Source organism: Ostrinia nubilalis, chromosome 27 (assembly GCF_963855985.1).
Source record: "Ostrinia nubilalis chromosome 27, ilOstNubi1.1, whole genome shotgun sequence".
In the NCBI taxonomy this organism is placed as follows: Eukaryota; Metazoa; Arthropoda; class Insecta; order Lepidoptera; family Crambidae; genus Ostrinia; species Ostrinia nubilalis.
The window spans coordinates 4,170,533-4,192,656 of NC_087114.1; the positions used below are offsets into that span (position 1 = coordinate 4,170,533).

At 35.5% G+C, this 22,124-nt stretch overlaps 2 protein-coding genes across 4 annotated transcripts; one reads left to right on the plus strand and one right to left on the minus strand.

Moving 5' to 3' along the window:
* The first annotated feature begins 1,184 nt into the window (after positions 1 to 1,184).
* Positions 1,185 to 12,731, plus strand: LOC135084957 (coatomer subunit zeta-1). Of its 2 annotated transcripts, none has more exons than XM_063979711.1 (6): positions 1,185 to 1,318; positions 2,296 to 2,441; positions 2,886 to 2,985; positions 3,920 to 4,053; positions 5,314 to 5,404; positions 12,607 to 12,731. In XM_063979711.1, the coding sequence occupies exons 1-6, from the start codon at positions 1,283 to 1,285 to the stop codon at positions 12,652 to 12,654; spliced, it is 555 nt and encodes a 184-aa protein (XP_063835781.1). In that variant the 5' UTR covers positions 1,185 to 1,282; the 3' UTR covers positions 12,655 to 12,731. The 2 variants fall into 2 exon arrangements, with proteins under 2 accessions (XP_063835781.1, XP_063835782.1); XM_063979712.1 differs by lacking the exon at positions 12,607 to 12,731 and adding an exon at positions 8,934 to 9,030.
* A 1,600-nt stretch (positions 12,732 to 14,331) lies between these two features.
* LOC135085022 (isochorismatase domain-containing protein 1-like) lies at positions 14,332 to 20,761 on the minus strand. Of its 2 annotated transcripts, none has more exons than XM_063979804.1 (4): positions 20,565 to 20,761; positions 19,542 to 19,748; positions 19,114 to 19,230; positions 14,332 to 15,273 (listed from the first exon to the last, which is right to left on the minus strand). In XM_063979804.1, exons 1-4 carry the CDS (start codon positions 20,697 to 20,699, stop codon positions 15,130 to 15,132), a joined length of 603 nt encoding a protein of 200 aa, XP_063835874.1. In that variant the 5' UTR covers positions 20,700 to 20,761; the 3' UTR covers positions 14,332 to 15,129. The 2 variants fall into 2 exon arrangements, with proteins under 2 accessions (XP_063835874.1, XP_063835873.1); XM_063979803.1 differs by lacking the exon at positions 14,332 to 15,273 and adding an exon at positions 18,260 to 18,436.
* Positions 20,762 to 22,124: the final 1,363 nt, after the last annotated feature.

Consider the following 22,124-nt stretch of genomic DNA (forward strand, 5'->3'; position numbering starts at 1 on the left):
ACAAAACTTTGATGTGAAAAATCAATCTATTTTGATCGCAACCACAACAAGAACGAATATTGTTGAAAGCATCGTCCGCACATCAAAGCGTCGGGAAGTGGCGAACAGCGCAAACAGTCCGCGTGGCACCAGCTCACACCGACGTGTAACATTTTAACCGTGATTTTAACCTTCAAAAGGCGTGAATAAGAGCTGTAGTGGCGCATTACTACCTACTTAGTTTTCATACAATTTCTAGAAGTGCAACAGCCGCACGATTTATCGCGGTCTCACTTTCTATGGTAGCTGCAACTGCGTTTCTAAAAATTGTATGAAACACTACACTGCAGCACTAACGCGATTGTGACTTCTGCGCCCAATGACGAACATTGGGACACAGAAATCTATCTAGAATATACTCGTAGCTAGAAAAGAAATCGAGCTTTGCGGTGTTCTTTGCGGTTGTGTCCAAAAGGAACATGGGCAATTGGGCATCCATAGGAATTAGTATTAAAACAGAAAAGAAGAGTTTTGCGTCCTTGCAAGTATTTAGGTTTTTCTAACTGACCCGAAGTTGATGTTCAGTGATTCAGAAATTAAATACAACGTACCTAGACCTACCTACTTACTTACATGCAAAAGTTGCAGCAAAGTGATCACGATCGCATTCGATTATCTATTGATAAAATTGTAATGTTGCATTTTCTAGCTAGTTACGTTACGGTGTGACCGGCAGCCAATATAAAGGCGTGATGCAGCTAAGTGCATTCAGGAAGCGGGCGGCTGAAACGCAATTGTAGCTGGTACTGTATTTGTGCCACGTGCAGCGCTTCACAATCACTGCAGTTTGTTTGACAAAGGATTTTTTTTGGAATGCTGTTATTTTGCGTTGTTGTTTTGGCAAAATATTCACAATGTTTTTCAGAGGAAAATGGGTTAGCTAAAGTTTTGACTTTCCCTTTGTATACGGGAATTACTCTAATAGCGCGGCTCTCCGATAAACAAAAAACCATTGTTATTCAAAAAACCTATTAAAAGTAAGCTTAATAGATCAATAGGCCCTTTTTTTAAGTCGTTCTAATAACGTTACGTGCGGTATCGATAACGGTATGATTAACGTTATTAAAAATATATATAAATTGAACGCACCTTAGTTTGTAGTCTATGGTTTTTGACAGCTGTCAGTGTTATGTCAATGTCAACACGTCAAGCAATAACACGTCACGTTTGTCGTCAGTTTTGCATTTAAAAATTGCATGTTTTCTTGAAAAACTTTAATAATTACATCGTAAAACAGTTCAAAATGGTTCACACAAACACAATGGATGGTGCTTTATTTGTAAGTCCGATTTCATTTGATTATTCTTTTGTAAATATCCATCTTTTCGACCATTACATTCGGCATGGTTTTCAAGCAAATAGCAACATCAAAATACTATGTTGAAATGCAATAAGTTTTCTCCACCTGCTTCTCTATTGAATTTTTTTAATAAATACTAATTTAACATCAAAACAATCATGTTTATTTACTTCAAATTCACGTCAAGAAAATCGCATCATTGCTGGTTGAAAAATTGGTTTTATTACTAAAATCAGCAGGCATTTCACATTTGTATTGATTTTGTAGCTAGTAAACAGCTCAGTAAGTATCCTTGGCCTTGTAATTTCATATATTCCTGAGGTAATCAAGTTGAACTGGTATATTAATTTGATACAGTATGTAGGTTGCTAGATGTTAACCATTTAACTTTTTAAATGTACAAAATCTATTCACTATAATGTCGCAGGAAGCATTTGGATGTGAGTAGCACAGGACTTGGAGAGGCCTTTGTCCACTTTTTTGTCTCCTTTAGTAGAAAAGATATACAATATGATACATATTTGGTATCTGGAGTGTCCTACTGTAAAGCACCGCTTATGAGCAAAAGAAGTATCCATCTCGGGCGACACATCATGCACCCGGATGAGATAGCAGATGTCACGCTCCAAAGAATCTGGAAATTTATAGACTCAACGGGACTAAGCAGTGAACTCTAAAGACAAGGGCTGCCACAATAGATCAAACCTGGTCGAGTTGGCGCAAATAAAGGCCCAAAAACCAACAATAATAAAATAATAATTCTGTAAAGCAAGAACCCTAATTTTGTCAAAATATTCATTAAAACACTTTACCTCCTCTCAGTAAATGGAGCGATTCTATTCGTCGTTCTTTACATACATATCCCTCGCACACATCCTCACACATCTCTGATGAAAACACAGCCTAAGACATTCAATAATGTACCTATATTAATACATGATTAAATGCTATTCCAGGAGCCCACACTGTACATCGTCAAAGGCATGTGCATCCTTGACAACGACGGCAACAGAATCCTGGCCAAGTACTACGACAAAGACATCCTGCCCACCGCCAAAGAACAGAAAGCATTCGAGAAGAATCTCTTCAACAAAACACATAGGTAATTTTAAAGATGAATATGTTAATTTAATCTTAAGCTGCATGTGTCAATCAAGGTTGTATGTTTCTTTAATAAAAATAAATAAAATAAATATGTACTATTCGCTTAGCTCATAGGCTGAGTTGCACGAGCTAACTTTAACAGTAACTACATTTATATAATGATTACCAGTGTTTTTATTATGGAGTTTGACAGACTTTTGATGTTTGTTAAAGTTAAAGTAAAATGGTAGCCATAGTGTTCTAACAAAAAATACAACAGGCCCAGTAATGAAATGTTTTTACTTCATTCTACAAGACCTTTGATATTTCATTATTCTTCTAAAATGGTGCTAAAATAAACACTAAACTACAAGAAGTCTAAAATTACTTACTTTCCTAACTCTGGGATAACTTACAAAATAACTAAAATAAGTGAAACTCATAAACATAATTTAAATTTCAGGGCAAATGCAGAAATTATAATGCTGGAAGGACTCACTTGTGTTTACAAGAGCAATGTAGACCTTTTCTTCTATGTCATGGGCAGTTCACATGAAAATGAGGTTAGTATACTACTTCATCATCATCAGGTCATTGAGTCTCCACTGCAGGAGCAACCCTCTCTAATTTACCAGAGGCAAATGGAGGATTTGGCCTGCACTCCCCACGCTGGCCAGACGGGTTGGGGAGGCCTGGTGTTCGTTTATTTTGCATATTAAGACATTCACGGGAAGAGTGGTGGTCTATTAACTCTGCTAGGACTATATGAATAAGCTTCCTAACGAAAACCAGAGTTGGGACACAATACAAAATTTTGGCCTGTATCTCACCTGATGTAAAGTGACAATCAAAATAAAGGTTGAAGTGAGCTTCACCCAGAATCCTTAACAAAAGGAACTGGCTATCATTCCACCAACTGCCAAAACGTTAAATCTTCTTTTCAACCGACTTCAAAAAAGGAGGAAGGAGGTTCTCAATTCGACCCGTATGTTTTTTTTTTTTTTCTATGTTTGTTACGCGATAACTCCGCCAATTATGAACCGATTTGAACAATTCTTTTTTCGGCGTATAGGTAATACCTCAAGGGTGGTCCCATTTAAATTTAATAATAGAAAAAACAACCCCCAAGGGTGGAAAATTGGGGATGAACTTTTTTATACGCAATATCTCCGCCGATTATAAATCAATTGGAACGGTTATTTTTTTGTTGAATAGGTATTATCAAAAGGGTGGTTTCATGCGAATTTGAAGAAAATATTTCACCCCCAAGGGTGGAAAATTGGGGATAAACTTTTTTATATGCAATATTTTTAATTTTTAGTTTTTTTTGTGTTTACGCATTTGAAGTCGGTTTTATTTTTTTTAAAAGTTAATTATTTATGGAAAACAAGGCAGGTATTTGATACCATCGCACCTGGTGTTAAGTGTAGCAGTCTAGGATGGTACATATCTGCCCTGTAAGTGCCTATTCACTCTCGCCTTAAAACCTGATTCCAGCTGATCCTGCAATCGGTCCTGAACGCCCTATACGAGTCGGTGAGCATCCTGCTCCGAAGGAACGTGGAGAAGCGAGTCCTGCTTGATAGCCTGGACGCTGTCATGCTAGCATTCGACGAGATCTGTGATGGCGGGTAAGAAATAATATACTCACTATTTTTTTATGCAAAACAAAGCAAAAAATACTATAAAGCTTTAAAATACTATAAAGGTGTACTATAAATATTTAAAAGTGAAAATACACTCGACATCAAATAAATCGCACCTCCCGCGACAAGCATTTTCAAACGTATGCTTCCCCACTTCCCACCAATATTGGCACCATTTGAAAGCCTAGTTCTAACCTTCATTTCATTAAAGGAAAGGTTTTTACTCCAAAAATGTGTCTTTAGAAGGATCCAGAGTCACTTCTTCAAAAAATAGGTAGTTACGCTAGAGCCAACTTTTATGGCTATAAAACTGTTAAGTTGGGATTAATCTCTATCCATCTGTTAAATAGGACACGTGAGATCATTATTTGGTTTTATAACCATAAAAATTGGTCTAACTAATCCCATAGGTGGGCCCAAAGTGAGGTATTTTTGCAAGTCACATTTATGGTATATGTTAATCATTTATTAAGAAATTAAATGTGTTTTTCTTTAAGGATATTTATTGGGCTTTCAAATAACACCAATATTGTTGGGGCACCATGATTGTGTCAGAAGAAAATCGTTGAAGTTCGCGTCGCGGAAGGTGCGGTTTATTTGATGTTGAGTATAGTACGAGCTCCGCCCCGCTGGATATTGTCAGAGTAAATACAAATGAGTAGGTCATCTTCATAGAAACGCACCGAGCGCGGTTTGTATGTGAGCGCGCCAATACGTATGCGGCGCGCACGCACACACTGACAAAATTCGGCGCAACTCCCCGCTAATCCACGTTTCTATGAAGATGACCTACTCATTTGTATTTACTCTGATATTGTGGTGACCACTCATAACACAAGTAATATCAAAATCTAGTTGACGTTTAGAAATCGTCCTATTGAAAAACAGTTCTAAATCCGTATTCACAAGGGTCATTTCGATAGAACGATTACTCGATAGGATCGCAACTCTGCGATTTGTTATCGTTGAAGTTTTGTTACGTGAATAAGGCTACAGACCTAACACATGCATGTTTAGCTTACCATGAAGCGAAGGTCTAAAGTCACTATTTGAAAGAAAGAAAAAAATGTTTATTCAGTATCATCGACACCAGGAATGTTATGGATATCCGTAACCGTATCCATAACCGAAACTACATATCCATAACATCCCTAACACATCGTATTTGTAATATATGCAATAAAAATTTAAATTACTATATTATTATACTAAAATATCCTAATCCTATCTATTTATAATTTCCAGTGTGATCCTAGACTCGGACCCGACGTCGATCGTGGGCCGCGCCGCCCTGCGGACGGACGACGTGCCGCTCGGTGAACAGACGGTCGCTCAGGTAATGGACAACATCAACAAACTGTTCTGGTAGCACTCGCTTAGGGACGTGTGGCCTAATTCACGTATTTTGACAGTCAAGATCTCGCTGACGTTCAGAAGTCGATTGAAAAACAGCCCCCCTAGACAAAACGCACTTTTTGATCGAATCGAAAATCGAATCCGTCAAAACTCCATACAAAAAAGGGGCTTTTCGACCACTTATCGACTGGTTTGCGATTATAATTTGCACTTTGTCTATTCTAATTCCGTATTCACAAGGGTCATTTTGATAAAACGATTACTCGATAGGATCGCAACTCAGCGATTTGTTGTCATTGAAGTTTTTTTACGTCGTCCCATTGAAAAACAGTTCTAAATCCGTATTCACAAGGGTCATTTTGATAGAACGATTACTCGAAGATCGCAACTCAGTCTCAGTATCAAGGTTAGTAGCCTTATTCACGTAACAAAACTTCAACGACAACAAAACACTGAGTTGCGATCCTATCGAGTAATCGTTCTATCAAAATGACCCTTGTGAATACGGATTTAGAACTGTTTTTCAATGGGACGACTTCTGAACGTCAGTGAGATCTTGACTGTCAAAATACGTGAATTATGCCCGTTTTCACCATCAATCCCTAATTTTTAAGTGACCCCTATGGTAACACATAAGTGGCATTTTGTTTTCAAAAGGGTTACTTAAAAATTAGGTATTGATGGTGAAAACGGGCACTAGGCCACTGTGGACTGAATGTGAGTTTACATCAAACGTCCTTTACTAGCGCGTTAAAAAAATGTATGAATATTTTAGTAGTTCTTGAACGTTTCCGCTAGGGGCGCTGTACAATCCGTCATACATTTAATGTCATTTTTTCCGCGCTCACTAGTGACGTTTGATGTAAACTCACTAGGCCCTATGTGTACAGCGGTGGCCATAGATAATGATAGACGGATGTTTATTGTTTATGATACATTTATGAAAATATTTATTTTATTATTTTACTCGTATTTATTAACGTTATTATAAAAAATACGTACAATACGGTAGTTGACACCCCTAGTCGATTTAAATACTTTTATAGGGGTCAACAAAACGCGACTATAATCATAGATTAAATAATAATATTATTATTATTAATAGTGGATCTAACGTCACCAGTAAATAAGAAACATTGAATATAGTTAAAGATAAAGATATTTATTTACATAAACATGTGTGAAAACATATTACAGAGCAACATGATTTGGTCTTACAGTTTTTACAGTTACTCCAATTATTTATTTTTGAATAGTGATCGAGATCATTTCATAGTTATTTGAACAACAAAATATCGTACAAGAAATAGTAGCTGACCTGACACCATAGTAAAATTATTATTATAGTAATATGAACTACTACGATAATTAAAACAATTATTTTATTTATATTTTTTTACAAATTAACATAATATTACATAGTAACGAGTGCAGGATTTTTGTTGAGAATTTGAGTAGGTATTAAGTTATGCATAAATTGTTTGATTTTGTTGTTTTAGTGCAGTCAAGTGCAAATTATTCATGATTTTATCAAATTACTGTATTTTCAGTCCGGGGCAGTTGTCCAACTGCTCTGTCCAACTAGTTGGACCATGGGTCTTTATTAGAGGCAGTTGTCCAACTTTAAAAATAGTTGGAGCACATTTATTAATACAGTATTAAGATGAATGACGGCATTTTAATTGATGGAGGAGACATAAAACTAAGAATTTATCAGATATCATTTTTATTATCTTCCATTTTATTCTTTTTTTCGTATTATTTTATTCACATTTTGACATTGATTCAAAGCTATTTTTGCACTTGACTGTACGTAGTCGCTAGCATATTGAGCTTCCACAAAATGTCAATATCTTCGATTCTAAACCTTAATCTTATGACATACAGTTCAAAATTGGACATTTTGTAGTAAGTTCACCTGCTGGCGATATGTTTGTTTGTTTTGAACGTTATTGTAGTTGAATAAATATTTGTTATCGTACTAACCTTCTCATTTCTCATTTTAACTGTGTTTTGTTTATAATAACCACATTATCGACGCATTGATACTTTATAATAAAATCTACATAAAAGAAAATCTCTATAGATACAAATTTCTTTCATAGACAGATACAAAGACCTGTATTACGAAACGAAGCTCAATATTGGATTCTTAGCTTGGATGGCTTCAATCCATTAGAATTACAATCTTGAAATATCTCCAAAAGTGATTAAAATGAGGGTTTTCGCGAATGAAAGATCCGCTAGATGGCAGGACGTAGATGTGGGGTCTGACTGCTGCGTGATTGGTGGATTTTGACTTATCTGTCAATGTCATGTCAAAAATAACCAATCATGCAGCATTTGGACCTCGCGTCTACGTAATGCCATCTGGCGGATTTTTCATTCGCGAAAACCCTCATTGATTCAAAATTATGATTGTGTCATTTTGTAAGTTGCCTGAATATTAGTTTAAAACTGTAACTAAACTGAAAAGTAGATTCATACAAAATTGGAATTTTAATGGATTTAGGCCATCCAAGTCAAGAATCAGAGGCATTAGTGTAAGTTTACATGAAACGTCGTCACTAAATGTATGACGGATTAAACAGCGCCCCTAGCGGAATCTCTCAAGAACTAAAATTTTCATAATTTTTTTTAACAGACTCACTATTGAGGACGTTTGATGTAAACTCACACTACGCCCCCTGGTTTTGAGCTTCCCTTCTTTATTTTTTACTTTACCCGGATCTGTACTATTGTCCCGGCATCGTTTTAAAGTGTGTGTGATTTATAATTATCGTCACTGGGTCTATTTCTTCCACACATATTGGGCGAGTGAGATGGCATGCATGTTTCCACCACCACACTTACATTTTATCACGATATCTTATCTTTATCAAAATACAGGGCTGCAATTTACACAAGTATTAGGTATCATTCAACCAATTCGTTATTTATAAGCTTTAAAACATTTTCTCCTGAACATTTTGTATAGAAAACGTTTTTTTTTGCTAAACTAATTTAACTAAAATCAAAATAAATTATTTTTATTTTATTTTATTTCGTTATAATTTTGTTCAATAATTGAAAAATAGTTGGGTATTCAGATATAAAAGTGTATTATTTATTGTCACTACAACTTTTAAATGTTTTTCTTTAGTAAAAGTGAAAGTGGTAATAATTGTTATAAATTGACCAAATTAAATATTAAAACGTGGTAAGTTAGAGCAAAATAATTGCACTTTACTTATAGCACCTTTTTTATTTTATGGCACTGTATTTGTATTTTCGGGTTTAGCATTTAACACATTTTTTAAATAGTAGATAGATCTAATCACGTTTATGTGCATGTTTTTCTATAATTTTGGTGGATTTTTCTTCATACTCGTCCTAGATATTTATTGTTATAAGTTTTTCTCTATTTTTTCGTATAAATTTGTTTTCATTATATTTCCCATACAAGTAGACTAGCAAAATAATCAGTGGGCTTAATTACATTATTATTTATTTTTATTCCTATCTTTCAGATACTGTACAACATTATGAATACATAAAGTGGGAGGTGCCAGGGAAAGTCATGTAGCCAAAAATTGTAGTCATTATTATTAAATTCATTTACTGTTACGTTTATTTTTATTTTCGTTATTTTACTTACTACCCTGTATATTTTTTGTAAATATTCACCGTCATTTTATTTTAAATACCTTATAATTATATTTTTCAGTCTTAGTCGAATATTTTGACGTTTGATAGTTACTTTATTAAATAGTTTAGAATTATTTTCGCTAATTTATTCATTGTTAATACACATATTAATCTTGCTCTTTGCTTGCTTGTTTATTAACACGATTTCTCATTATTTGGCTATATTTTTAATATTCACTTTAAATACATTTGTATGAAGTCATTTATCAAGTTTCAAGTTCATAAAATCCCAACTAATATTATAAATGCGAAAGTAACTCTGTCTGTCTGTCTGTCTGTTACGCTTTCCCGCTTAACCCACTTGTTACTAGCGTTTGATATACGGATCAACATAAAAATTAAATCATTATAAACAATGAGGGTGGTTTCTGATAACATTGTTTATGTTAAACGATTGCTGTGGTGTCCCTTTGTCCATCAGAAGTGTTCTGTTCTCCATTGGGTGTAACATTTCAATCGTAAGCGTTTTGTTGTTTTCGTAAATTTTACGATGACTCTTTCAAGGTGAATACAAACATGATAAGTATTTATTCTAAAGTATTTCTTGCCGAAATATGAAAGTTTGTAGCCCACTTTTTGTAAATCGATAACATAATTATAAACATTTTTATGGTAACTGTTACTAATTCAACGTTAAACTTAGTGATCCGTATAAGGAACGCTAGTAATATGAACTGCGGTATTTTGTTGTTTTAGCGCCTGCCTTCGAGGCCCTTTCCTTTAACTGAAATCATTGAAGAACTGGAGAAAAATAAAGATGAGTGTATCCCTAACTCAATCACAATTTTCCCGCCGGAAAATCCGGAAAATTGTAATGGTGACTTAACCAAAGAGAACTCTGGTGATGAAAATAAAGTGTCAATAGATTTGCCTGGATTACAAATGAGAGCCCACGTAGAAATCACTAGAGAATTCTTCATCCAGTGATGATGAAGAAGACTGCATCCCGTTAGCTTAGAAAGCCAATTATGCCCTAGACAGGGTCAGTCATGTTTGAAGATAATATGAAGAAATTATTGTTTGTAAATGAGATGATTTAGTGTGGTTACAGTTACTTCAAATGCATTAAAAATTACCCCAACTGTCAAAACCAAGAGATTTTCTCCGCCACATAAACAGAGAAGAAGTATTTTAACATCTCAAATTCAGTCACAATACACATTTTTATGAAACTCACGCTTTGATACAAATGCAATGTTTTTTGCAAGAAATATAATATTACCCTTTATCCCAGAAAATGTTTTTGGCATAATATACAGTTCACACAACTGGAATTAAATTTGAAAAATAATAAATTTAACTCTGAATATTTTTTATCAATAAATATTCCATATTTTATGCAAATAATTTAATAATTTACGCAAGTCGCAAAGAGTAGGTATTATCTCTAAATTCATACAAGTGGCCGTACATATTACTAGCGTTCCGTATATCAAACACCATTTTCCAGCGTTTCCGTAAGACCAATATTTTTTATTTTATTTTTCCTGTTGCCTTGATGCATTAAATAGCCGATATATGCAAAATCACAGGAATCGTAAGAAAAAAGGGATATCCGTAACAACTGGGTTAAACCTCGCAACCGATTTTGATGAAATTTGGCATAGAGATAGTTTGAGTCCCGGGAAAGAACATAGGATAGTTTTTATCCCGGTTTTTGAAACAGGGACGCGCGCGATAAAGTTTTTCTGTGACAGACAAAATTCCACGCGGGCGAAGCCGCGGGCGGAAAGCTAGTTATATTATACATACCTATAAGTATGATTTAAATTTAAATCTTTAAATTTATAAAAACCAACGGAATATCTGCGTTAAAAAGTAAGTTATTGTTTTATTTATTTTGTAAATAATACAACGCTGAAGAATATAACAACAGCGTGAAATATAGGGTGGCAGAAAATATTTGACTTAGATCGTTTTTGTTATTTTTCTTTGATATTTAGAGCATTTTCGTTTAAAAATTATTTTAATATAATATTTTATGATTTTTAATATGTTTTCATACGATCATCATTACATGTGTGTGACGATCTTCGTTAAAATTGGGTTTTAGAAGGAATCTGATTTCTTTTTAAAGTATTTCTAGTATTAGTAGAGATATTTTTTAATTTTGCACCTAATTAAAAAAAAACACCGTTATTTTAAACAGTATACTTATACTGTTTAAAATAACGGTGTTTTAAAATAACGATCATTCATATAGTAGGCTCGTACCACGACCCTCTTTAATTTACCAGAGGCAAATGGAGGATTTGTCCTACACTCCCCACGCTGGCCAGACGGGTTGGGGAGGCCTGATGTTCGCATATTTGTCCTTAAGCCGCCTCTTACGACATCCACGGGTATTGTGCAAGTGGTTTTACAATTAATTCTTCATTTGCCTCTGGTAAATTAGAGAGGGTCGTGCTCCTGCAGTAGAGACTAAATGACCTGATGATGATTTTCAGATCTATTTAAATCTGCCGTTGTTAGAAGTCTGGCAACACCTTATAGAGCCTGCCATATTTTAACTATAAGTCAAGCGTTTAACCAAGTCAGTGCCTGAGGTGTATACAGGGTGTTTGGTAAATGGGTATATAAGCCGACACTAGCCCATGTTAACATGGGCATATAAAGGCTATGGTGAAGTCAGAAATTTGATATCATCATTTTATTTTTTTTAATTTTCATACAAAATGAAGTTTAAAAATTTCGATTTGTATAAAAATTCAAATAATTAAAACGAAGATATCAATTTTCTGACTTCACCATACCATTTCCATTTATATGCCCATGTTAACATGGGCTAGTGTCGGCTCATATACCCATTTACCAAACACCCTGTAGATGACCCACGCTGAACTGTCCCACCAAACTCAATGACAGGGGGGCGCTATCATCGTTCAACTATATGGTTTCCAACATGGCAAAAATCGGAACCAGCGATCCGGTATTGACGGTGGCGCCCCACTGTCAATGTCATGGATAGGACAGTTCAGTATTTTAGAACTTTAAGTGTGTTTTTGTGACGTCAAACGTTAGCGAAACTTCAGTTGAGTTTCAGACTCGTTATGCTCTGTCATCATTTACGTTAACCCTTCCATACCTGACTCTATGCGCTAGGCTTATAATAGGGATGTTTCCTGGGTAAAAAGCAAGAGTTTTAATTAGTCCGTCAGTTAGCTTATCAAAAAATACTCGACACCTATTTTTCACTTTTTAAAACTAATGAAAATGTAAAGATAAAGCTTGCCAAAGTTCTAAAGAAAAGGCCCGTTACGTCAGTGAGTGCGTAAAAGTGCAGCATTTGTGACGTCGCGCGGAACTTCAACGCACTATAACTTTGTAATTATTTGTTTGATTGACAATTTAAAATGTACGTGTCCAATATTTTTTATATTAAAATTGACGGACTAAAAATTTTTTTTAGGAAACTAGCCTATTGTTTTAATATAAGTGTTCCTTGCTTACAGTGTGTTAATAATAGATAAGAAATTATTTTTCCATTGTTTTCAGGTACTTCAGTCGGCTAAGGAACAACTAAAGTGGTCTCTGTTGAAATAAAAGTATTTTTCTAATTAAAATATGTCATATATTTAAGATACACATTATTTACATAATATTACAAGTACATACATAAATGATTATTTTATTTTTCGAACTTAAAGTATTTACAATAAATACAGGTCAAGAGCTTCCTCGTTGTGGATAAAAAAAAAAAAAAAAAAAAAAAAAAAATGATTGTATTTATTAAAATGTTAACAGCCAAATACCTACAGTATACAGGGTGTTAGGTAAATGGGTATATGAGCCGACACTAGCCCATGTTAACATGGGCATATAAAATGGTATGGTGAAGTCAGAAATTTATTATCATCATTTAATTTTTTTTAATTTTCATACAAAATAAATTTTATAAAATTCGATTTGTATGAAAATTAAAATAATTAAAATGAAGATATCAATTTTCTGACTTCACCATACCATTTATATGCCCATGTTAACATGGGCTAGTGTCGGCTCATATACCCATTTACCTAACATCCTGTATATTGACAATAATATACCTTCCCATTTTAAATGATTAAAAGTATAAATAGTTTAATTAAATAAAGTTAAGTCTCTATTTAACATATTATTACTAGTGATGGGCCGACTATGGTCTTTGCCGACTAACCGACTAGCCGACTAATCGGTTTTCAAATTGCCGATTAGTCGGCCGACTAGTCGGCAATGCCGATCATTCTAATACCTACTTGTCCGAAGAATAATATCTAGATTTCTCAAAGAAATAAGAAAATCTAGATTTCTAAAGAGATAAATATAACTTCTTGAGATATGAGATTTCTTTAATTATGAGAAAAAATAAAAAGCAACATTACAATCACCTAACAGTACCTAAAGGTAGATGTCATGAATTTCGACGGCGGAGGGGTCAGAGAAGGTGACAATATGATCGCCTCCTGCTGGGCTAGGATGCGCGCCGTGATATTATTCTTACTTATCGACGTCAAAATGTATAGGCAAATTGCGCTTATCGCGGCACGCATCCTAGGCCCACTGATTCCTCTCCACCCTCCACGGTGATGGTCAGAAGCTGGGGGCGTGGGGGTACCCCCGCCTACATAGCACGGACTACCACCACCGTTGGATAGGCTGGGCCCGCCAATTTCTGGCACAGACTGTGATAGTTGATGGCTTTGTCCGAATTCCCATAGTTATTCACACTAAGTCGATCGACGGAGCTCAGGGGTTATTTATGTGGGTATTCCTCATCCTTCCGATGAGAGGAGCCCCACATAATCTACCACTTCCCCGCAGGATAGATATGCAATTCCATGCATTTTTTCCCCGAAAAAAAAGTGTCATAATTTTTATATGGACAAATTACATAAACTTTACACAAACTTTGATGATTTCCTGGTAATTTTAACTAATCTTAACTTTGTATGAATTTAGACTGATTGCCAAAATTTTAAATCAGGTGAAACCACTTTTTACTGACTTTTTGCAGTCAAAAATGGTTTAGATAAACGCCCTTGGTCTACCTCATAATCATCTCGGTAATTATGAGTTTTATTTCATTCACATATTTAATTTGTAATGCGCCGATTATAATCGGCAGATTTTGCCGAATAGTCGTCACTAGTCGGCCGACTACAAATGATGCCGAATAGTCGGCTTTCCCGACTAGTCGGCGACTAGTCGGCCCATCTCTAATTATTACTCATATATTATGGATACAAAGCTATCATGACTATTTCAAAACCTACTAGTAATGTTATGGCTTATTTTTAAACGCAAGGAACCTAATGTATCTGTAGATAACTAAATAAAGTTTCTTTCTAGGATTACTAACCAAAATTACAATCAAAACTAAGTTGCATAACCGTGGTCCATTAAAGTTTCGAAAGATATTGAAATTCGTCTGTATTTTACGTATAATCAGCGTCAAATAGTTCGCGACACGTCTTTGTTACAATGAGGGTTTTCGCGTATGAAAAATCCGCCAGATGGCAATACGTAGACGCGAGGTCCAAATGCTGCATGATTGGTTATTTTTGACATAACATTGACAGATATGTCAAAATCCACCAATCACGCAGCAGTCAGACCCCACATCCACGTCCCGCCATCTAGCGGATCTTTCATACGCGAAAACCCTCGTTTTTGGCCACTTTGGGTGTCAAGAACTATTTTGCGTTGACTGTATCACACAAAAAAATCTGTAGAGAAAACGACACCGTGATAAAATGAAAAGTTCTCCCAAAAACAACGAAGTTCAAATGCCATATTACTACTTATTAAATCGTTTCATCCATGAAGACGCGCCCCACCAATTTTTGTCGAGGGAAGCGCGGGGTGCGGGGAGTTTGATCCGAGCGTCATTACTGTAGTGTGCGTGTGCACTCATGGATGATTTAGCGTGTACCGATAACACTCAAACATTAGCGAAGGAATGGTGGGGCGCGTCTTCGTAGATGAAACGATCTAAGTATACCCACTAAAACTAGTTTTGATCCATTTCATTTAAACTTCCTATGAGGTTTTCCAAAATTCGTCAGCAGTAGGGTTCATATTGAGTTTGGAGATTTGCTTGAAGGCCGGGTGCGATTTGTCTCGAAGCAGCTTGAACAGAACGTTCTCTGAAGTCCCTACGAAGCAACCGATGGATTGGAAGCGCTAGAAATAAAGGATGGTAACGAAATTTTACATTTTGAACTTTGACAAGATGATTTTAAGGGTCAGTATTACAAGTAATGCTCAATATTGATGATTATTGGTTTAGAAATTGAAATTCAACCAAAAAAAAGCCTGTATTTATTTTTGGAATTGAATTAAGCTTTGAGTTTTGTTCTGTAATACCTACTACGTGGGAATTTATCCCCCTTCTGACCCACTGCACTACCAAACCACACTACCAGTAGTGTCGTGGGGAATATTTTTTCCCTTCTGCACTACCAAGCCAGTAGTGTAGTGGGTAACATACATCTTCATTCCCATCGACACTACTACCATAACTGAATGTAAAATTTGTAAAATTTTGGATTGTTTTGTTATAAATTATGTTTATATGCAACCCTAACCTTTGTGCAAATTTGCAGTTTGACGAAATTTACTGAAAATAAAATATTACCTAAAAGGGCTTATTAAATCTTATACCTATATAACTTTGCGTGAATGAAAAACAAAATTAAATTATTTACCCGACTACGGCAAAGCAAAAGGAGGGTTATGATTTTGACAGGCTATGTATACAGTGTGTCCGGGCATGTAGTGATCAAACTTTAAGGGCGTAATCTATGGACAATTTTATCGATGAAAATACTTTAAATTTGGGGCTTGACCCATTTCTCGAAAAATTACATCGATTTAAGTTTTTAATTTTTAGTTTACACCTCTTCTTTAAAAAACAAGTGAAAGCGTGGGTAGCTTAACATTAATAGGCAAATATTTTATATCATGCGAAAGCCAATAAAATTATCTATTAGTAGAAGAAGAAACCAGACACAAGTTTCATACATTTTATGGGAGTAAGAATGGATTTAATTAGAAAAATACATTACTTTTTTCACTTCTTTTTCAGTTATTTTCCAACACAAGAAAAACCAGGTCGTTAAGGTATGTTTTATTTGCATTGTATTTTTAGTATTTGAGCTAGTCTACTAGAAAGGGTATCTTTGTTCAACAATTACGTCGAAACTAATAGACGTAGACTAATAAATTTACATTCGTTTTGTAGAATAGCTCAAATACTAATAATACAATGCAAATAAAACATACCTTAACGACCTGGTTTTTCTTGTGTTGGAAAATAACTGAAAAAGAAGTGAAAAACGTAACGTATTTTTCTAATTAAATCCATTCTTACTCCCATAAAATGTATGAAACTTGTGTCTGCTTTCTTTTTTTACTAATAGATAATTTTATTGGCTATCGCATGATATAAAATATTTGCCTATTAATGTTAAGCTACCCACGCTTTCACTTGCTTTTTAAAGAAGAGGTGTAAACTAAAAATTAAAAACTTAAATCGAAGTAATTTTTCGAGAAATGGGTCAGGCCCCAAATTTGAAGTATTTTCGTCGATAAAATTGTCCATAGATTACGATCTTAAAGTTTGATCACTACATGCCCGGACACACTGTATAGGTATGTATGTTCATCTGTTCCCTCGTAACTTCTAAACTACTTATCAGAATTCGACAAATGACATATCATTAGAAGCGTCTTAATTGTCCGCTGGTTATAGGCTATATGGGGTTTCTCAAAATCTAATGTGGCGCCCTCTAGCGGACAAACCATACAGAGTTAAAAAAAAAAAAAGATAAATATGCCGTATTTGGTATCATTTGAAAGCGCTTTACTTGTACATTTACCGTAACAATACATAAGCCCTTTTAGGTAATATTTTATTTTCAGTAAATTTCGTCAAACTGCAAAATTGCACAGAGGTTAGGGTTGCATATAAACATAATTTATTACAAAACAATCCAAAATTTTACAAATTTTACATTCAGTTATGGTAGTAGTGTCGATGGGAATGAAGATGTAAGGCCCTCAAAAATTACCCACGACACTACTGGCTTGGTAGTGTAGAAGGGAAAAAATATTCCCCACGACACTACTGGTAGTGTGGTTTGGTAGTGCGGTGGGTCAGAAGGGAATTAATTTATCACCCCAACGCTTGAGAATACTCTTAAATGCCCGTTTTCACCATAAATCCCTAATTTTTAAGTGACCCCTATGAAAATAAAATTGCTGTTATGTGTTGCCATGATTGGGGTCACTTAAAAGTTAGGGATTGATGGTGAAAACGGGCATTAGATTCTGTCCTATGATTGGTCTGGTCTAAATATTGAAATCCTCAAAATATGCTTGGAAGGAATTGGATTCGAGTTTTGTTCTGTTTTAACTCTTGCTGATAAGTTTCTGAAAGTTGATCATAGATTTGTAATTAAATTCGCAAACTTACAACTTTTTGTTTTACAGCATCTTTATCTATTGGATAGTGATATAATTTGGTACTCTATTTATTTATCTGTAACTTCAACAAATGGTGACTGGTCTATAGGCTATCTGATCAGGGACTTTATCCACAAGAGGTGAAACTTATTTATACACTTAAATTTAGCTTGATACAAATTAACATTGTTAAAAATAATTAACTTTTTAAAAAAATAAAACCGACTTCAAATGCGTGAACACAAAAAAAACTAAAAATTGCGTATAAAAAAGTTCATCCCCAATTTTCCACCCTTGGGGGTGAAATATTTTCTTCAAATTCGCATGAAACCACCCTTTTGATAATACCTATTCAACAAAAAAATAATCGTTCAAATTGATTTATAATCGGCGGAGATATTGCGTATAAAAAAGTTCATCCCCAATTTTCCACCCTTGGGGGTTGTTTTTTCTATTATTAAATTTAAATGGGACCACCCTTGAGGTATTACCTATACGCCAAAAAAAGATTTGTTCAAATCGGTTCATAATTGGCGGAGTTATCGCGTAACAAACATAGAAAAAAAAAAAAACATACGGGTCGAATTGAGAACCTCCTCCTTTTTTTTGAAGTCGGTTGAAAACAGTATACCTACTTGTGACTTGAAAAAAATATTAAAAAAGATACAGTGGAAAACAAACAGGATTAGTAAAACCACAAATATTAGTATTTCTGATTATAATATCACAGTTTAGAAACAACATCGAATCCAAGAGTGTCCACGGTTGGTTCCTTGTTAAGTTTCGAGATATACTTGAAAGCAGGGTGCTGCTTGTCACTCAGCAACTTGAATAGCACATTCTCTGAGGTCGTGACGAAGCAGCCTAGGGATTGCATGCGCTGGAAGGGATAAGAAAAGGAAGAAATGAGGAAGGAGTATAGTTCTAGTTGTTGTAATTCGAGCGAGTGAGCTTTACACGTGTGGTGGCTCGCTATTGTTTGTTTTTCAAAAATTTTGACAGACATTACACTATCGTTATGTGCATGCTCTATGTGTGCATGTACACGTACACACACAAGTAAAGCTCACTCGCCTTCGTGAGTTGCAAGAACTAACAGTTTCGTGCCCAGCTCTAATGCTTGACTCAGTCAGTGCCTGACACGGGACATTGACATATTATGTATGATGTGAACGGGCATACAAATCTGAAGTCTTGCTGGACGTTTTTCCGTCACAAAATCACCCGTGCCGCTCCCGTGCCTCAACCCTGACTGAGTTATGCGCTAAACCTCTAATAAATAAAGGCGCAGTAAAGTAGTTAATAGTAGTTAAGGTTACAACACATGCAAGAAATGGAACAGCGCACACTGTTCCGTTTCAAGGCAAAGACAGGTGCAAGAAATTTAATGTAAGAAGGACAGACAAGTTAGATTAGCGTTGGGAAAGCATCATAAACCTAACTTTGAAGCATAAAGTTACTATACAAAAACACCGGTTATAGTTACGGTTAAAGTTAAGGTGCTGCAACTGAGGCGAGTATTTGCGTTAGTTTGTTGCATGTATAATTATTATTTACCTGCAGCGCCAATCCTCTGTCCATCAGGGATCGCGAGGACACTCCGTCGGCTAACACGTGGACTGTCAGGTCCTCATTCAGTAAGTCTATGACAGTTTGCTCGATGCAGACATGTGTCTGTAACACAACAATAGAGGCGTAAATATCTGTGTAATAATATCGGTATTTTTTAAAATTAAATACATTAAAATTACTAAGGCTGGTTTTAGGATCGCGCTGACCACTCGGCTCCGAGACTTCATACATTTCGGCTGTCAGCGCCGATAGTCAGTGCGATTATAAATCCAGCCAGAACGAGTCGGCCAGAACGTTCACGTTCACCGTTCAGCTATCGTCATTTAAATCGCTTATCGTCGTTTGTAAGTCTCATTGTTGTATTTCTTTTATGATTGCCTTGTGTGGGGTATGATAAAGTGTATTTTTTTTACCTCAGTACCAAAAAGCACCACCGAGGCCAGGTTAGGTATGTCCTTCTTCAACCGTTCCTGCAGTTCTGGTGTGTACATCGAGAACTTAGTCTTCTCATATACTAACGCTGCATCGTCCACTTTAATGTCTTTTGTCGTGTGGCCGAGACCTTTGGGGTACTGTTCGGAGATGTAAACGGGGATCTTGAAGTGTTTCGCTGCTTCCATCTGGAAATTTTTAAGATTGTTTTCAAGCTAATGATAGGAAATCGTGGTCTTAAAGTTTTGAAATTTGCTTTGCTTTTGACTTTTTTATTTATTTATTTTTTCTAAACTTAAATTAATTTCTTTCTTTCTAAATAAATAAAGATTACAATGTAAGTTACGTTATTATTGGTCAGGATTTTTGGAGAGTGTTATGAAGAAAATAAAGATAAAGATATTTATTTACATAAAAATGTGTGAAAAACATTACAGCTGAACAATATGAGTTGGTCATAACAGTGGCGGCGTAGCATGGGTTGGCACCCGGGGCGATTTTGGGGTTACCTACCGATTCGAAGTTGAAAGACAATCGCACCCCCCACCCCCCCGTATCAATGCAAAGACCGCAGATTTGCCATGCAGATGTGCCAGTGAGTACTAATCTGCGCGATTTGTGTCACCCCCTGATGCTTGGCACCCGGGGCGGACCGCCCCCACCGCCCCCCCCTTACGCCGCTACTGGGTCATAAAGTAAATAAGACTGCTTACGAAATGTTTACACTAAACCGAAGTACACAATTATTGGTGAATTTCATGTAGAATGCATTTTAAAATTTATTGTTGTATGGGGTTCAAACCACAGTGGTAATAAGATAGTTTAGGATTCTATAATGGTTTCAAAACCTAAAAATAAAACAGGTTAGTAACAAAAGTTATCATCCATCCTAAACCCATCCAAAAGATTAAGCCGGCGTTTATCTCAAATAACAACACTAGAATGATCGTGATAAACGATTACGTAACGATTATAAAGAGTACAAACCTATCTAAGGTACAAACCATTTTATTAGCGACTTTCACAACTTCGCCGAAATGTTTCACATGAGGCCTAAAAGTTTCCTGTATGTCGCACAGAAGGAACGCGGTCCTGGGAGCTTCTAACGCACCAAGTTTAATAATATTACGGGCAGCCATCGTTATAAAATAAGTTTATCACCGGTAAAAGTTGTTGCAAAATAACGTTGATCGGAATTCGGCGATTCTAATGACGTTTGACAGCTTATCAGTGTTGCCAGTCGGGTCTTGTCAGAAGTTACCAGAAATATAAAAAAAATGTAACCTTTTTGAATAAAAAGTAACCTTCATACGGGGGGGGGGGGGGTGCGGAGCGATTGTGTAAGGTTGTTAATGGATGGAAAATGAATACAATTGATCATCAATCGTTTACCTAAATTCGAAATTTTGACCATTCCATGAAGACCGAAAAGTGACCGGTCGTATAAAAACGTTTCATGGATTTGCGTTTCACTATCGAAAAACATTCGCTAAAACTCATTTTTTTTTAACAAATAATAAATCAAATTCATGCTTAAATGCAGTTTATGACATAATTTTTAAATTGTTAGTATTAAAATTTTTTACTGCATTACCTGTAAAAGTTAATTTTACAATTTCTGAAAAATCACCTAAAAGTAACCTTTTCATTAGTGTAACCTAAAAGTAACCAATGCAGTTCAAAAGTAACCTAAAAGGTTACAAAAGTAACCTTCTGGCAACACTGCAGCTTATCAATTTGACAGATGTGAAGTAAACACGATACAACACGGCTAAATTGTAAAGGCTACTTGATTAAAAGAAAATCCCAGGAATAATTATCCTCTCGAATTTGTCTGGACTATAATGCATTCCAATTCACGCATTTAACGATTGATTTAGAGAAAACACATTGAATTTTTATAGAAAAATAAAATGGTAGATTTTTTTAATACGTTTTAGCAGGTTTTCCATTTATTCGCCCTTTATTTTTTGTTTTGCTGCTACATTTGCTATTAGTACCTCGAAACGCCTTTTGTATTCTTATTCATGTTTACTTGCTCTGGTTTGTTTTTGCTATGTTATTTCAGTAGGCGCTATGCGCTTTACATTTTTTTTATCCACAACGAGGAAGCTCTTGGCCTGTGTCTCACCTGATGGTAAGTGATGATTAGGCCGAAGCTGGAAGTGAGCTTCACCTGGAATCCTCAACCACGGAGGAACTGGCTATCTTACCTCTAACTGCCGGAAAGACGGTAAGATGGTGGTAGCTAGCCAGGCGGACTTAGAACAAGCACTACCACCAATCAAACCGAACTGCGTTTGAATCAGGTGGTCTTACCACTAGAACTTAAAAGCGGTTAGTTTATTTTGTTTTATTATTTACTAGCTATCCGCCCTCGACTTCGCCCGCGTGTTAAAAGTGCTGTTTTTAGGGTTTTCCTGGATATTATTAAAAAATTTCTCGCCGTAAAAACGATCCAACGAACATACTAAAATTTATCCAAGTTAGATCCAAATCCATATTTTAAGTAACGTTGAGCTACCAGATTATTTTATTTTTATTTGCTCATTTCAGCTGCCAAA